The 16872-nt window shown below is 29.5% G+C and overlaps 1 protein-coding gene across 2 annotated transcripts in view; it reads left to right on the forward strand.

Annotated features, from left to right (window-relative positions):
• Window positions 1-222: 222 nt before the first annotated feature.
• LOC106686364 (venom protease) overlaps window positions 223-16872 on the forward strand; it is a 25898-nt gene continuing 9248 nt past the window's right edge. Inside the window, exons 1-6 of one of the 2 annotated variants that reach the window (XM_014429620.2) lie at window positions 223-381; window positions 11781-11981; window positions 12310-12410; window positions 14291-14400; window positions 14470-14723; window positions 16065-16225. In XM_014429620.2, the coding sequence (XP_014285106.1) occupies window positions 270-381; window positions 11781-11981; window positions 12310-12410; window positions 14291-14400; window positions 14470-14723; window positions 16065-16225 (939 nt within the window). In that variant the 5' untranslated portion in view covers window positions 223-269. Of the gene's footprint in view, window positions 382-11768; window positions 11982-12309; window positions 12411-14290; window positions 14401-14469; window positions 14724-16064; window positions 16226-16872 lie in introns of both variants that reach the window. The other variant, XM_014429619.2, reaches the window with a different exon arrangement.

Below are 16872 nucleotides of genomic sequence, written 5' to 3' on the forward strand. Positions count from 1 at the left end.
GGCAACAAACTCGCAGTGATTGGTATTAGCGTTATGTTAATCACATAACGTTTCCAGAATAAATTTACTGTATATCTTTTTTTTTATTATATCTATTGATAATAAATTGGTAACTTCGATTCATGGAAATGCATCGCTTCGCTGAAAATTCAAGGAAAGTAACGTTGGTGAGTTATGCTAAGATCTGATAAGCGACTAGACATTATAAACGAGGATTGGAAGATTACACAATTAGAGCCGAAGGAAAACCAGTCGTTAGAGGAGGAGAGATGGTGGGGTATGAAACCGACTCGGCTGTCAGTAGTAACATGTTTGTTGTACTCGCCTGTGCCTTCTTCTTCGTCAGTCCAACTGCCTCTCAGCTCTTAGATCTTAACGAAGGTAAATCAATTAAAATATAATAAAAAAATACACATAATAATACTAAAATATATAAAAGTAAATAAGTAGTAAAGGGGATTAAGAAATATATAAATTCATATTTAATGTAATATGGTGCAAATTGATTTTATTCGCTTCTTATGTTAATTATTATGGTACTACTTTTTCTATAATCTTTGTTTATTTTTAATGTGTGTTCGACGTATCCGGGCCAATTTTCCTATCATTAGGATTAAAAATAATTTTTCATTTGGCTTTTCCCATGCCATTGCGTCGGTGTCAGTCGCTTCCTGGATTTTACAGGTTATAAATAAAAAAAATCATGAAATCATGTGGTTCAAACTTTCATGATAATGTTTATTTGCAGCCCTCCTCCCAGATTTTACTATGCTAGGCTACAAGGTTTTTCTTACAAGTTTCATAAATAAACTCCGTCACTGGTTAAAAATATTTTTTTGTAATAATTTAAAACAAAAACCTCTTCCTAATTATACTATTTCTTATAATTATCCTTTGGACCCTATAATTAAAACATATTTCTATGTAAATTATTAAAAACAATTGTACCTAAAGGCAAAGTTTATGTTTTTATTAGGGGTTATTCAACCGGTGGCCCGTGGACCATCGGTGGGTTGGAAGGTTGTTGGGATAGACCGTGAGAAGGCCTGTTAGATAAATTTATGCGAGGATTTATTGTTGGTACTATTTTATCGATCACTAATTAAATTTATTTATTTTTATTAATTTAATCATTTTAAAATTAAAAAGATCTACAAATAATTAACTAACCTATAAATTTATATTCAATGTAATGTGGTGTAAATTAATTTTATTCCCCAGAGGGAGATTTTTTTGGCTAAGAATTGAAAAAATTAAAAATTGTGAAACTACTTTATCCTTGTACACTTTTTTTTTATTTTTCATGCGCATTCGACGTTTCCTTGTCATTTTTCCATTATTAGGATTATATTAACAATCATTTTTACTTATGGCTTTTCTTTCTAGTTTCTTTGTCATTCAATCCATATACATATATTTATTTATTTTGTCCATTTATTTATCAATATATTCAGCATTGAAATGTGGTCCGATCCGGTAGCATAGTCCAGCATTTATGAGTGAGTGTCAAAATAACATTACAAAATAATAAACACAAAATGAATTATTTGTTAGTAACACTTTTAATTACTGAGGGCATTGATGAGGCTGCAAAGGCTTATAAACTAAAACGATCCAATTTTGAAATTATTTCTAGAGATAAAAACTATTGATTTAATTTATACAATACAACTAAAAAAAATGCAAATCTAATATTTTGTGAAAGGTTTCAATTTTGTGATAATTTAAAAAGAAATTTGTCTTAGTTATACTATTTTGTATATTAAGTTTGTATCTAAATTATTGGAAAATTTCAACTAATGACAAAGTATATATTTATATAGATTAAATGACGAAGAATATGAAAAGTTCAGGGTTTGGGCGTGTATACATTGTTTGCATTTCTAGGTCATTTACTGTGCTAGTTAATAATTATTATTTATAACTATCATTGTGTAACTGCATAAAGGAAACACGAATGTTGTTTAATAATAGAATGCTATTTATTGATAGGAGTATAACTGATGATATAAAATGATTATTTATTTTTATTTTTTGAAAAATTATTAATTACAATTTTTTTTTAAACTTTTTTAAAAATTCTTTATTCACACCTTTCAATTGAAATAATAACTGTTAAACGATATAAAATATAAATATAAATAGTTAGATTTCTATTTAAAACTTTTTTAATAATTTAGCAATGAATTATATTCTTATCAAATATTTAGAACAAATAATTAGATCCGGATTATGTAGACTAGACTAATAATTGCAGTTAATCATCCATCATTTATTATAATGTTTAAACCATTAAGTTCAATTAGTCATCGACATTATTAATATTATTATGGATAATTATGTCCTTGTGTGTTTAGTGACATTTTTAATTTCTAATTCAACTTTTATTGTACAAAAATATTTAGAATTTCAGCTCTGTGCTAGATACAAACAGTTCAAAGTATGAAAACCACGTTTCCTCATTTAAAAATCCGAATTCCTAACATATTTGGAATATGTGGAAAATCTTCATTAGAGCAATCAATTTTTAAGAAAGCATAGGTTATCATAGCAGCAAACCGAATAAGAAAGACTAATTTTCATTGTCGGTAGGAGGAAAAATTGAAAACCTAAGGATTTTCCGGCGTTGGGATTATTACAAAGCTATGAGTTAAAGGATGATGAATATAATATAACCTAATCTATTTAACCTATTGTTTTCCTCAATAAACTTTTTTTTCTCACTCAAAAAGAGTTTTTCAAATCGAGCAGGTAGAACCTGAAATGAACAAGATCAAATAAACGATCTTTGCACCTTGTTCTAAAAAATAATATAATAAATTTTTTAATGAATAAAATTTATAATAATGAATATTACAATAACAATATGCTTTTCTATATATTTAAAAGTCAATTAAATAAAATCTAATAAGCAAAGAGATTTATGTAGTTAAAGAGTAAATTTAACAGGGAGAGTTAAACATAGGCTATAATGGGTAAGGTATAACAAATAGATAAAGGGTTAAAATAAATATTAATAAAACCACTAATTATAAATGGTCACGAAGTGTGTGTTCATATGGCAGTATTATATATTGCCATCATATTTTTTTTTTATATAAATTAATGTATGGTTACAGCTAAAAAACTAATCTAAATTAGTGTATGGGATTTATACATAATGGACAGAAACATAATTACTTATTCTTCAAGATTTAAGATTAAATTTTATTATTTTTATTTTTTAATAAATTTAATATGACGTTTTAGAATAAAACTATGGAAAGAGTCATGCTAAAAAACATGCAAGTCAAGTAAGATGCTTTTGCGTATGATGAAACAAAAGTAAAAGATAGAATTGAAAAAAGTTAATCCAAATTTGGGTCGAATCTGTTGAGCCTTTATTGAGATAAAGATGTGCTGAGAAAATACGTTTATACGTGCATGCAAAAAAGCAGTCGACGGAATCTGATAAAAGCGACTCGGCATAAACTAGATATTAACTTGCACAATCCCTGAAAATATCGTACAAAGCTCACTTACAATTTGATCAATTATGCCTTAGAACAAATTTCAAAACGGACAGACTGAGAAAATTTTTGATTCTGAGGACATGATTTTTTTCTTATTGTGTATGAAAATAGGCTTCCCTACCTTCATTAGTTAGGAATAAATATGAGATTATAATTATAATTATAGTTAATCAGATAATATTATTTTAATGAATTCAAGAAAAGCACGTAGAAATAACTGTTATATTATTAGCTTTATTAGAATCCTATTTATTAATTGATTTTTTGTGTGTATTATTTATTTGATTTTTCGTTAAAAAATAGAGTTTTTTACAGTGTATTTTTTAACCATAGTGTTAAACCTTTTTTATGCTTACGATATATTAGCTTTTAATGATTTATTTTTATTTTTAAGATTAAAAACATACGACGTTACATCTCTTAAAGTATTGTTTATAGTTCAGGCATCAACAGAAGTACAAAATAAATCATATTATTTAAATAATATAAAATTAAATAATTAAATAAATTCAATCCAAAAGAAATTTATATTCAATTTATTTGTGAAATAAATAACTCTCAGTTCATTCTTGATTATTTCTATTAAAATTGAATTAAATCTGTATCACAACATACACAGGGTCGAGGGTGCAGTAGTTTGTTAGGAAGTATTGTTACTATTTGGTCTATATCACGCTCAACCGCCAGATTTTTACCTGATTAAGGATGCCCTCTTTATGAGGCTGTGTGGACCCCAGAGGGCTGACTTAACGGCTACAGATAACACATAATAATTATACTACATTTAAAACCGGGTCCGGTGATTCGTTCTATGTATCACAGAAGTTAGAGGTTCCTTGGGGTAAAGCTCTAGTCAGGGTAACTACAGAAGGAACTATTATTTTCTCACTTCGTAAAGAGTGTTGTAACTTCTAATAGCGCTCATAGAGATTAACTGCTAAACAAACACGTAACAGGCTGTTTTTTTCATCGAAAAAACTGCCGTAAATTTCCACTCCTTAGTGTTGTAGTAATGCTTCTGATCATTAGGGGATCCCATGAATCGTGGATTCAGCTATCCATGGTAATGATGTGGGATGTTTTTAATTTTTAAGATTTTTCTGTTTAAATTTGTAATATTCTTAATACCTGGGATGGCGCATGTGACACTCACTATCTTCATCAACGTCAAGTTCTGGTCTAAAGTTAAGTTGTTCAACAAGAGCCTGGCGGGAAATAAAATTAGATATTTCATCCAAATTTTTGATAAATTTAATTAAAACTACATGTAATTACCAATAAAAATTTATAAGCCTGCCAAATATAGTTAGGAAGGAAACAGTGGCTGCCTTTTTAAAATGCTTAAAAAAATAACTAACTTAATAACTAACTTTTTCTTCTTGGGCTCTTGTACTATTAGGTATTCTGTTAACGATTCCCTTCATCATACCTCATAGTCCATTTAGGTTTGACTCCATCCAGAGTTTGCTAATAAAATCTTTTGACTGCCTTCACATCACCCATCCTGATCATGTCCTCCGTACGATGTCATTGAACTCGCTGGAAACGATATCATCTTATATGCAGTTGATCCCTTTGTTTCTCCCAAGGTGATTCGCTACATATTCTCTCATACATTCCATCAAAGGCCTTATATCTGGCAATCTTATTAGAAATATTGTGCCTTGATTTCTCTATTATAAAGCATAGCTTTTGTATATATATGATACTAAAACGCAGATAGAATTTATAAAAACTAAAAAAAAAAAAATTTCTTCTTAAATCTTGAAATATAGGTAATTATGTACCTACCTTTTCAAAAGAAATGGTGAGGTATCTATACAGATTTATGTTCTTGGTAGACAGTTATTTTTTTAATCTATACATTAAATAATTTTGTATTAATTTTCTTAATTATAAATAAAATCATTTTGCTGAATGACAAAACATTCCACTTTATTTAGGAGAACCAGGGTGTTATACTCGCTTTTTCATTCAAAGAGAGAAGCTCAATGTATCCTTATATCCCACATATCCTAAAACTTATAATGCAGATAAAAATGTAAATATCATTTTCAACTTTTTTAGGAATATATTTCTACCATGTTTACTACCTAAAAATACATAAAAGAATATATGTATATTTTTGAAGTCCTTTAATTCTTGTCCTGTTTAGAATAAATATTAGATTATATCTTGTATTTTTTGCAATTTTTAATTTTATACGAAACCCTAAAACCCCATGGGCAATTGGTGTTGAATTTACAGTTTTTTTTTATTCTATGAAATTAATATGAAACTAATAAAAGAATATAATATTATCTATGCGGAAAAATAACTTCCCAAATGACTCAATGATAAAATTTGTGTTTAATTAAAACTTCCTCTTATGTAGATAACTATTTTTATTCTTCAAATCAACAATTTGTAAATAAGATACTGAAGATAGATTATTCTTGACTAACCACTTCAACCAGTGTCATTTATTTTTTTTTTACTACCAGGTCGTTACAAATACTTTCCTTTATGAAAGTAGCATGATTTAAATTTTAATATAAATTTTTTTTTTTACTTATTTGATTTTATTCACAACAGAAAATAGCATTTTTACAAACCAGTGAGATGTTGTACAGGAAAATAAATAATGTCATGAAGGCATGAAGGTTAAGGTCATCCAATCATACCTCTCCATTAAAATTGAAATTAAAAAAATCAATTTAAGAGATCCCTATTCCTAGCTCCTTCGTAAACGTCGTCTCGTATCTAGTAAGTCTCATGTTAATAGTCCTTGAATTAGGGGGTTAGTGTGTATTGGAAGTGCATCGTGAAACCGTTTATTTAGTGATTTAATGGTTGTTTGTACGTAGGGAGTTCGTAAGTCTTCGTGTAAGTTCTTGTTACTGATGTAGGGGAGAGCGCTACTGATCAGTATTAGTAATTTTTATTGAAATTGTTGCAGTTTTAGTAAGTTAGCTTTTTTTGGATATCCGTAAATTTGTGACCGTAAGTCCAAGTTGTTATAAGATAGTAAGTATAAATCTTTAGTTTTTCCGAAATGGTAGTTTTGATCGTTTATTTAAAAGAGTAAACATTAAACAATTAAAAATTCAAAGGTTAAACATCTGTCAGTTTTAATTTAATTAAAACTGAATAAAAAAAAATTTAAAACCCATTATTGTTAATAACTTTAACAGTCAAAATATACGCAATTCATCGGAAAATGCCGTAATCAAATGATGAAACGTCAAAGATGTAAGGAGAATGGTACAAGATACTAACATGCTCAATGTCTGAGAATATTTCTTTCAATTAGCGTGGATAATGAGCAGTGGCGATATCTTGTTGAAATAGCTTAGACATCGAAATGAAAGATAGTCAAAACGGTATAACTAATTAAACAAAGAATTGATGAATGTTAACGATGCATGGATTGTTTACTACTGAATCGAATTAGTATTAAAGTGGAGAAATTAATAGCTGCAATGAATTACACATATAAAAACTTTTGTACCGAATTTTCCTCAAGATAAAGAAAAAAATCATTCAACATTACATAAAAAATTATTATTCTGTGAAGGTTTGATTAATAATATTTTAAAGTTATAATTTTCTTTTTATTAATGATGTTTTTATTGTTGACCGTAGATATAATATGAAGAGAAGATGTTTGTGGTCAACGGAGAAGCAATAAATACAAACAAGTGAAACTTATTTTATCGTATTTTGCCGATATTTATGCCGCATTCGTAGGATTTCATTAGGGCTAAAAACAAAACACTAGATGAAAACAGTAATAAAATGAAAAATGATACAAAAAAGTATAATATAATTAAGAAAATGAAAATAATAATATAAGACATCATATAATATAGAAATAAAAAGTTACTAAAAAAAAACAAAAACAAAAAAAAAACATTAAAAATATTCGAAACGAAAGAAAGAAAGAGGAAAATAAATTAATACAAATTAAAGAGTGTTTTATGTAAATAATGAAACAAATTGAAATTAACATAATAAGGGAATGTTCAAAAGTAAACGATATCATATATAGTGGGCAGCATGATACCTTTATATGAGCGGTTGCTCGACTGAGTTTCTAATACATAATGCATACTGATCAATCAATTAGATAATATTAAAAGAGATGAGACAGAATTAATTGAGAATAGTTGAATACATCTTTTATTTATTTGTTTTCCCCTTCGACTCATCGAGTTGACAATACTAAGCTTAAGATCTAATATAAATGATGATATATGATTTCCAGATCTATAAAAAGTAATAAGCAGTTTTGAAATTTTTTTTATCGATAATACTTTATTTTTACCTATTTAAATATTATTATAAATCAATTTATAGAAATATTATTAGTGGAAGTTATTTATTTTTATAAGACAGGAGATGATTTCCAACCTTTTAATTTCAGAATAAACGTTGAGTCATTAGAGTTGAGGTACGAGTAAATTCATCACTTGTGGGTCTCCACTTCGAAACCCCACTATAGAGTTTCAAATGTTGGTCTGTCATTAATCTTAATCATTTTGTATTGTTCTCACTATCTCGTAAAATTACATAATACCTTTTATCTATTTTCTATTACCAGATTTAGCGGATAAAGCTTCGTGTGGGATTCCCGTTGGTAACCAAGAGCGTAGTACGCATGACGCATCTACTCTAGAATTTGTTAGTATGCGTTAGCTACGTATTTCTTTGCTTTTACAGTTCTGTGTGTAATTTTTTTATTATGTATTTTTATTTATATTCTATCTATTATAAAATATTTTAATTATAGAGTAAACATATTAATAAAAGATCAATTGAAGCTCAATTGCTATACTAAAAGAGTGAGACCCTTAAACATTGAAAGCAACAACGGCAAATATTTGCTTAAGATTGAGCGAATTTTAACATAGGAAAAAAATTAGACCAAAAAAAAAGAAATAAATACTCTTTCATACAAGAGACATCTGGAAAGAATACTCGAATTCGGGGTCAATTCTATATGCATCCTTTAAAATGTTGACTGGATTTTCAATAATTTAAAAAAAAAAAATATTTGTCACGGACACTCAGGGCGATGATTTTATCCGTTAGACAGAGATTCCCATCAAGGAGGGATTAACATAAAAATAATTAAAAAAATTGAATCAAGCTGTAATAGTTCTTAAGTAAAAAAAAAAATCTATACTATTTAAAAAACAAATCAACACATAGCTCTAGAGACGTTCTTTCTTAAACATCGTTCTTTAGGACACATATTAGTGGTATAAAACAGATTTAAAATTTGCTAATAGTATGTCGAGTTTTGAGAATCGTTCTGAGTAACAGGTTAGATTATAGTGGCAAACTAATATAAAATTGGTGTCGCAGTATCGGAGAAAAGAGCGTTCAAGGGTCAATGTTTATTTTTTTAAATTCCTATCTTTGAAACTTTAATTTTCTTTTTTTTTAAGAGTTAATACAATCATATTTTATGAAATGGTTTCGTTATATATGAGTGAAAAATCCTGCTTGGAATATAATTGGTGTCCATATCCGGAATCGAGGGGTTCCGTAATACTGGGGTTCCAATTCATTAAATTTGTAACTTATTGACCAGGACTTTAATAAATATCCGTTAACAGGAAATGCTGTCATAAATCAGTTAAGCGAAGTTTCGCAATATTAAAATAGTATTGTTGATTTTTTTTTAGTAACGCGGTGTCACAGCTTAACTGACGAAATGCATGACATTTTTTGATAATTTAGAGATATGAAGACACATAAAGCTTTAAATTCAAATGAAACTTTTATGAGCTTTCATTTCTATAAAAACATTTCTGGCCGTTTCAGGGGGATGTGCGAATTATGAGCTCTCATTTTTTACTATTGAGCTTCAATGAAATGTTTCTTTGTATGATAAATATTTTTCCTAATGGAAGGCGGGATTCCGTTTTAATTGAAGGCTTCCTATCGTCACGTGATGTTACCTTCCATGTTTTCTGGAACGCGAAACCACATGCAAAGCCTGCAAGGGAAAACCCAGAGGTCAGGATATTCCTAGATCGAAAAAGAATGATCTCAAGGTAGATGCTAAATGGAAACCTAAACAGAATTAGTAGCTATAAGTTATCTTATATAGTCAAGTCTTCGAGAAATTAATCAAAATTTTCTCTCTTCCAAGCTTCAGTTTAGAAAAAAAATTCAATATGGAGTTGATCCAGATTATATTTAAGAATTCTTAAATTATTGCTTTGCTAAAGCATTAAAAATTAAGGATATACATGCTTTGAATATTTCATGTATATCATGAATTCAGTTCCTTTTATTCTATGGTATATTACTCTGTATGTTTTGTAAAAGAGATATTCCAGTCTAAGTATTTTGGAATAAAACGTTTTGTAAACTATAATATATTTTTAAAAAAAATTATAACCTGTACCGCATCCGTAGCTCCCTTAAACAATGTCATGGATAGTGCAGATAGGTTTCAGTAAGCATGTGTACACACTTTTGCACTGCCCACCAGACTTTTCCCACTTCCATCGAAAACAAAAATTCTTATTCTCATTATACTTTATCTAAATCTAATGACTTTGATTAAACTTGCCTAAATACTTCACATTATGTATTTATATTATTTTCGTATATAAATATGTTTCCAGGAAACAAAAGAAAAATGACCATTTTTAATTATATATTGATAGTCGATTGTATGCGAATTAAAAGGAGATTGTTAGATTTGTGGTACTTAGAGACTATATTATTTTATCATTATGTTATTTTATTTATTTATTTTTCATTTGATTATGTTCATTTTGTTTATTCTTCTGTATATATATATTTTAAGAGTTTTTTTTTTATTCATTTATTTAATTTAATTTTAGTATGTATGAGATCATTCATCACTATTACCTATTGCCCACAACTGTGTGGCAGATTGTAATATCTATCAATAAATAAAAAGTAGTATTAGGAAAAAAAGAACAAAAAAAATTATTGTGGTAAAAAAAAAAAAACAATTAAGAAACAGTTTTAATTATTTATAAATGGCCAACGTTTCATCCTGTTAGCCTCCACCAACCACAATAGCCTTGATAAAGATTGGCAGTGGGGGTCGAAACATTGCCAATTAATCAATAGTTTAAAATATATTTTTTAATTTAATTTCTTGTCTGTAACCCGGACCATCTCCCGCTTACTCTTTATTTCCTTTCTAAGAAAAGGAAATATTGGAAGATTATTGATTGACCGTGTGTATAGATGAATGGAATATGGTCCGAGTGCGGTAAAAAAAAACTCAAATAGTAGATAATTATACTATTTTATTGAGCCAACGTTTCGCCCCACGTTGCAGGGCTTCGTCAGGGCTAAAAAAAGATGCAAACACTATAGTTACAAAGAGGGAAAAAAACATAAGTGTAAAATAACAGGGGGTATAAAATGTAAAAAAGTAAGATATAATATGAAAAGTTAAAGGTTGTAAATAGTAAATGAAAAAGGTAATAGTAACAAATAGATTACTATTACCCTTTTCATTTACTATTTACAACCTTTAATTTTTCTTATTATATTTTACTTTTTTTACATTTTATACCCCTGTTATTTTACACTTATGTTTTTTTTTTCCTTTTTGTAACTATAGTGTTTGTATCATTTTTAGCCCTGACGAAGCCCTGCAACGTGGGGCGAAACGTTGGCTCAATAAAATAGTATAATTATCTAGTATTTGAGTTTTTTTTTTTACCGCACCCGGACCATATTCCATTCATAAAATGAAATATTATTTTCATAGAACCCAAAAAGTATATATTTTATAAAAATTATGTATTTATAGGCAATTCATAGAAATCATAAAAATTGGTCCATGATTAGTGAAGACATTTTTTATATTTTTTTAAATTATCTATTTAAATTATATTTAACCATTTTCCCCTGTTGGAAGAGATTCAGAGGTATCGCCTCTACTAGTCACGGGCAGCAACGTTAAGTCCATGCTCCCGATTGTTCGGTTCAGAACTGTTTGAGTTCGATTGCCACCCAGAGCAATTAATATTTATTGCTCGGCTTAGCCGTGAAAAGAATATTGTTATTTTCACTCTGGTTAGACGTGAGGGCATTTCTTAGCCAGGGTTCACAATGCCTCTCCTGTAACGGTACCAGTAACTAGTTTACATTTCAAAACATTGGAAAATCAGCAGCAATAAAGGTTTCGTAATTATTTTAATGAATTTTTTTTTGTAAAACCGTTATAATTTAATTGTTAATGTTTGCTAATATTCTTGACATTAAATACAGATGGATTTGTAGGTGCGCCCTGTGAAGCACTGGGCGAAGAGTCTGGGACTTGCCAGCTCCTGACCGAGTGCTACAACCCAGGAGACTTCAAGAAGGAACATCCCCCGATCTGCACCTTTCAAGGAAAAATTCCAGTGATATGTTGTCCCGACAGCACAGGCATCAAGGAGGAAGACTTCAGGTTCAAGTTTGGGTCCAACAAGGCAGGCCAATGTGAGTAATGATCAATAAATTAATTTATATATTTTGTTCATTGCCCTTTATTTATTTCTATTTAAAAGATAATATTTGTCATTAGATGGTTTCATTTAAAAAATAATAATTACGAAAACATAACAAAATCTCAAAGCTTTTCAAGACTTGATTACATAGTCAGATAAATTTATTTATTTTTTTATAGAAATAAGGTGTATGGTGAAATATATTTTTTATTCACAAAATATCGTTAGTACATTGACACTTATCAACAGATTATTTCAAATAATGATGTAATGCTCAATTACAACACACTAACCATTTATAAAATGTATGTTTATTACAGACTGCAAAAATCAAACTGCTAGCTGCGAGAAGCACAAGCAAAATGTAGCTGATTTCGTGATGGAAGGAAATACTGCTAAATCATTTGCAAATAATTTCTTGGTAAGCATTAACTATATATTTTGTGCGATAAACTAACGTCTCTACGTAACAAATATTTCTACGATGCTGTATTACATTAAATCTGCTAAGCTGTCGATTATTGTTCTTAATTGCTGTTATTTCTGGGAGATTAAAATTAGAATTTCTATAATATGTTTAATTTTTTACATCCCTGTAAAGGGAGAAGAGATGGACAGCACAGTAGAAAGAGGAATACTTGTTCGTTACCGGTAAGGTAACACCTGACGTGTGAAAACAGTTCTCGCGTTACACAACCAACTTTCAAGTCGCTTATTTCCAAAAATCACTCCAATGATAAACCTCAATTTTTCAGGAAACATAAAAAATAAGTATCTTAGAAGAATGAATTGATCAATATAACTAGAAATTGTTTTCTAAAATTCAAGGAAAAATATTGAAATTACTCATTTTGTTTCGAAAATTTCTGGGTAGCAATTCTATAGAGATTTAAATTTATATAACTTTCGGAAAGAAATTCTCATTTGGGTGATTATCGGGACATTATATTAACAATTTTATCAACAATCATTCCTTCACCACCCTTTTTTAGCTAATACATTAAAGTTAATAAATTTTACCAATCCAAACAGTATTTTCTGAGTTCGTTGTAAAGTTTGCTGGAAGTAAATTTGTGGGGTTTGAGTTATTCGTAATTAAATTATAATGCATTTATCTCTTGGCAACAACAATAAAGGACTAAGGTGAAAATCTTTTGGAGTTTAATAGTAAAAAAAATAATTTTTTACATTTATACCGTTAAAATTTCCTTACCAATTCATTCATTTGGCATAGGAATAAATATTGACCTGTACTGACAATATAAATTTTTTTTAAAACATCGCCAAATTTTTCGACTGTAATTGACCGTTATTCAAAAAATTAAAGTATTGGCTATTATATATAAATGATTGACTGTATATGAATCAGGGCTGGGATCAAGAAGACCAGCAATAGTTTTAAACATTCATTGATTATTGATGTTTCGACCCACAAGAAAGATCTTTATCAGGGTTGTTATGATGAGTGGAGGTGTACACAAAGAACAAAGGAACTTGGATTTACTGGCCGCCCATAGCTCAGTGGTTAAGACACAGTCTTACCAATTTGATGACTATTGACGGTGCCGGTTCGACCCCGGCCTGGGACGTTGACTTATTTCATTGAGTGGCGGTCCCACAAAATGAAGAACTTTGACCCCCAACCATTGTTAAACAGTATAGGACTCCAATGGGAGTCTTGGCCGAAAAAAAACAAAACTTGGATTTGATATCAAATCAATAAGTTTGAACAATTGTTGTTCTTCTTGAAAGTCTAGGATAGTTTAAAAAGTACCATTGTATTTTAATATAACATTAAAGCATTATATATAATATTAAATCTCACTATTTCCATTTAAAACAAATTTGATCCTTTTTTTTCTCTCAACTTTATTCTTTACAACTTTTCCAACGTTTCGACCTACAGGCCATTCTCAAGGATATTTTCATATTGATGTCATTTCCTTTTTCAAATCTTAAAAATGCAGGCTAATTGCATTTGTCCCATATAACCTTTTCTAAATAATTTTGTCCTAGATTTAAACCTTTCTTAAAACACTTTTCTTCCTTCTTTCATTCACATTTGCAACTTAAATGAAAGAAGGAAGAAAAGTGATTTAAGAAAGGTTTAAATCTAGGACAAAATTATTTAGAAAATGTTATATGGGACAAAGGCGAGAGAAAAAAAGGATCAAATTGGTTTTAAATTAAGAATAAACTAAACCACTCTCAAACAAGAATAAATAAAATAATTAATCTAAAATCTCAGTATGTTAGAGTTCTTCGTCAAAAATTTTGTGTCTATGTCCATATTTTTTCTAGGCCATAATTGGTTACGGACATCCTCCTAATCAAGTTTGGAAGTGTAGTGGGACCATAATTACCTCAAAGTTTATCCTGAGCGCTGCCAGCTGCGCAGAACTCAAAGGCTTGTAAGTAACGATTGACTGTCATGATGTCAACCTAGAGCCATCAGTGTTGAGCAAAGTATTATTTTCTAGTGGTCCAGCAACGTGGGCTAGGCTAGGAGGATTGCAAATATCCCCCGACAACAACGTCAACGAATGGGTCAACCAACAGATCGCAGATAGAATACCTCACCCGGACTACAAGGAGGGTGCTCTCTACAATGACATAGCCCTCTTCCAGATCTCTAAGGAAGTGCCCTTCAGCTTGTGGATGAGTCCTATTTGCCTACACAATGGAAGGCTGGTCAAAGGAGAAGTCACTGCTTCCTTCTGGGGCGAATCTCAAAGTGAGTCAACATAATAATTCAGTGTTTTCTATAAATTTTAATTTAGAGCAAATATTCATGTAAATAATATGCAAGTTGAAATTATCAATGGTAGTTCCTTTTATGTGTAATTATGTCTGGTTTAATAAAAATTGGGTTCTAAACGGCTTATAAAAAATATTTCCCATGTCTAAAAAATTTTAAAATAACTCGAAAAGATTTATCCACTAGAAAATATCAGTCACTGATCTAATTCTCTAAAAAACAATCATCACCTTAATCGGACCATTATCAGTTTAAAAAAAAATCTAAAACTGAGAGTGACAGGGTGATTACAGCAATCCTTGGGAAGGGACTCCACACTAGTAACATAAATATATTGAATATAAATTAATATGTAAATTTAATTAATCTAAATAATTAAATAAATTTATTAAATATTAATTTATTAAATTTAAATTAGTATTGTTCCAGCCTTCTTAGTACCATTGATACAGAAGGCTGTTCGATAACCCAGCTGCTCTTTAGAATGTTATGCTGGCGGTATGTCTTTTGCAAATGTTTCTACACCTTTGCCAAACTATGACAGGTTACCACAGTAAAATAATATTAATTGCTTAGAGGTCATAAACGTAGTGATATAGAACTATGGGGTTCAATTTAATCTTCTTTATTAAAATAATGTACCTTTTTCAAGAAGTAAATAATAATAACAGTAAAAATATATAACATTGGAACTTGATGAGGATTCAGAAAAGTTGGTGTACCAGTACATTATTAAAGAGTAAAGATAGTGAGAGAGAAATACTTTATTTATCTATGCTGCTTATATACATCAGGTTGCTATCTCACACAGCATACTTATCAATATTAAGACATAAAGAGATATAATAATAAGATATAATAAACAATTTTTTTCCTCTACAGTTTCCTTTTACAATCAATTTCGGTGTATACACCAAATACAAATGTTTCAATTCATTCCTTTTTTTCTTTATTTCATTTCTGCTCCTCCAATTTCACCATTTCACAATTTTTTAATTCACCCGATCAACAAATTCGCTCTCCGTAATTCACCCTCCCAGATCCTCTTCGGTGACCCGCTAAAAAAATTCAAAATTAGACGGCAATGTGAGATCAGACCGTCATTCATAGTCACTGCAGTAGATCGGTTTACCAAAAACAAACAAATAGATAAATTTTACGGGAATAACACACAGATTGAAAGGAAAATATAATAAAAAACCGGTTACAGGAAACACTTGAATGGATAAATAAGTTAAAACTAAATTAGATGCTAGTTTTTTCAACTAACTGAGATAGCTTTGAAATTAATAAATACATTTTATATTATATTTTCAGCAAATCCAGATAGTCCTGACCTGATGGAGTCAAGAATGACCATTGATGACCACCAAAAATGCCAAAGTATGACTCCTGAAAGCCGATCATTCCCTAGAGGAGTCAAGGAGCCGTTAATGTTCTGCGCTTCAGTTGAAGATTACAACCCCAATTATTGTCCGGTAAAATATTTAAATATTGCTAATATATATTAAAACAGTTTGTTGATCGAATGCGAATAAAGGGATGGTCCAATTTGGAGATTTGCCGTATTAATAATATTCTTGTAGTTTACTTATGACATATGGGCATAGTGCCGGCAATTATTTCCTCAAATATCAATTTAGCAATTAGTTGATTGGTTTTTCATCTCTTGAATCAATATACCAGTTGTCAGGAAACTTGAAAATGGTTTTACTTCTATTTTACTATTTCATTTATCCATCCCCTTTTACAGGTGTTTACCACAGTTCGAAGTTTGCGTAACATCGAACCACGACTATTTAATAATTTATAGTTTTCTTTTAAGTTATTCACTTTTTCTTTTCCTGCTTAAATTTTCTCTTTGGCCTTCTTTTGCGCCTCCTCTATGCGTTGGCCTTCCAGGAACAGGTCCTCTCCGCCCAAGATTGAAGTGGGTAAGGTTTAGCATTTCCTTACTGAATAAAGAAGTGTTCTTTACTTAAGGAACTTAATATGCAGAAATGTAATTCTTAACTTACAAAAAAAAAATTATCAATAATTATATATTTTTAATAATAATAACTATAATAAATCCGATATAATTAATACCAGAAAATGTAATAATTGATAGAATGAGAAGAGAGCG

This window comes from Halyomorpha halys, unplaced genomic scaffold, assembly GCF_000696795.3.
Source record: "Halyomorpha halys isolate HHAL.00 unplaced genomic scaffold, Hhal_1.1 Scaffold812.1, whole genome shotgun sequence".
Taxonomy (NCBI): Eukaryota; Metazoa; Arthropoda; class Insecta; order Hemiptera; family Pentatomidae; genus Halyomorpha; species Halyomorpha halys.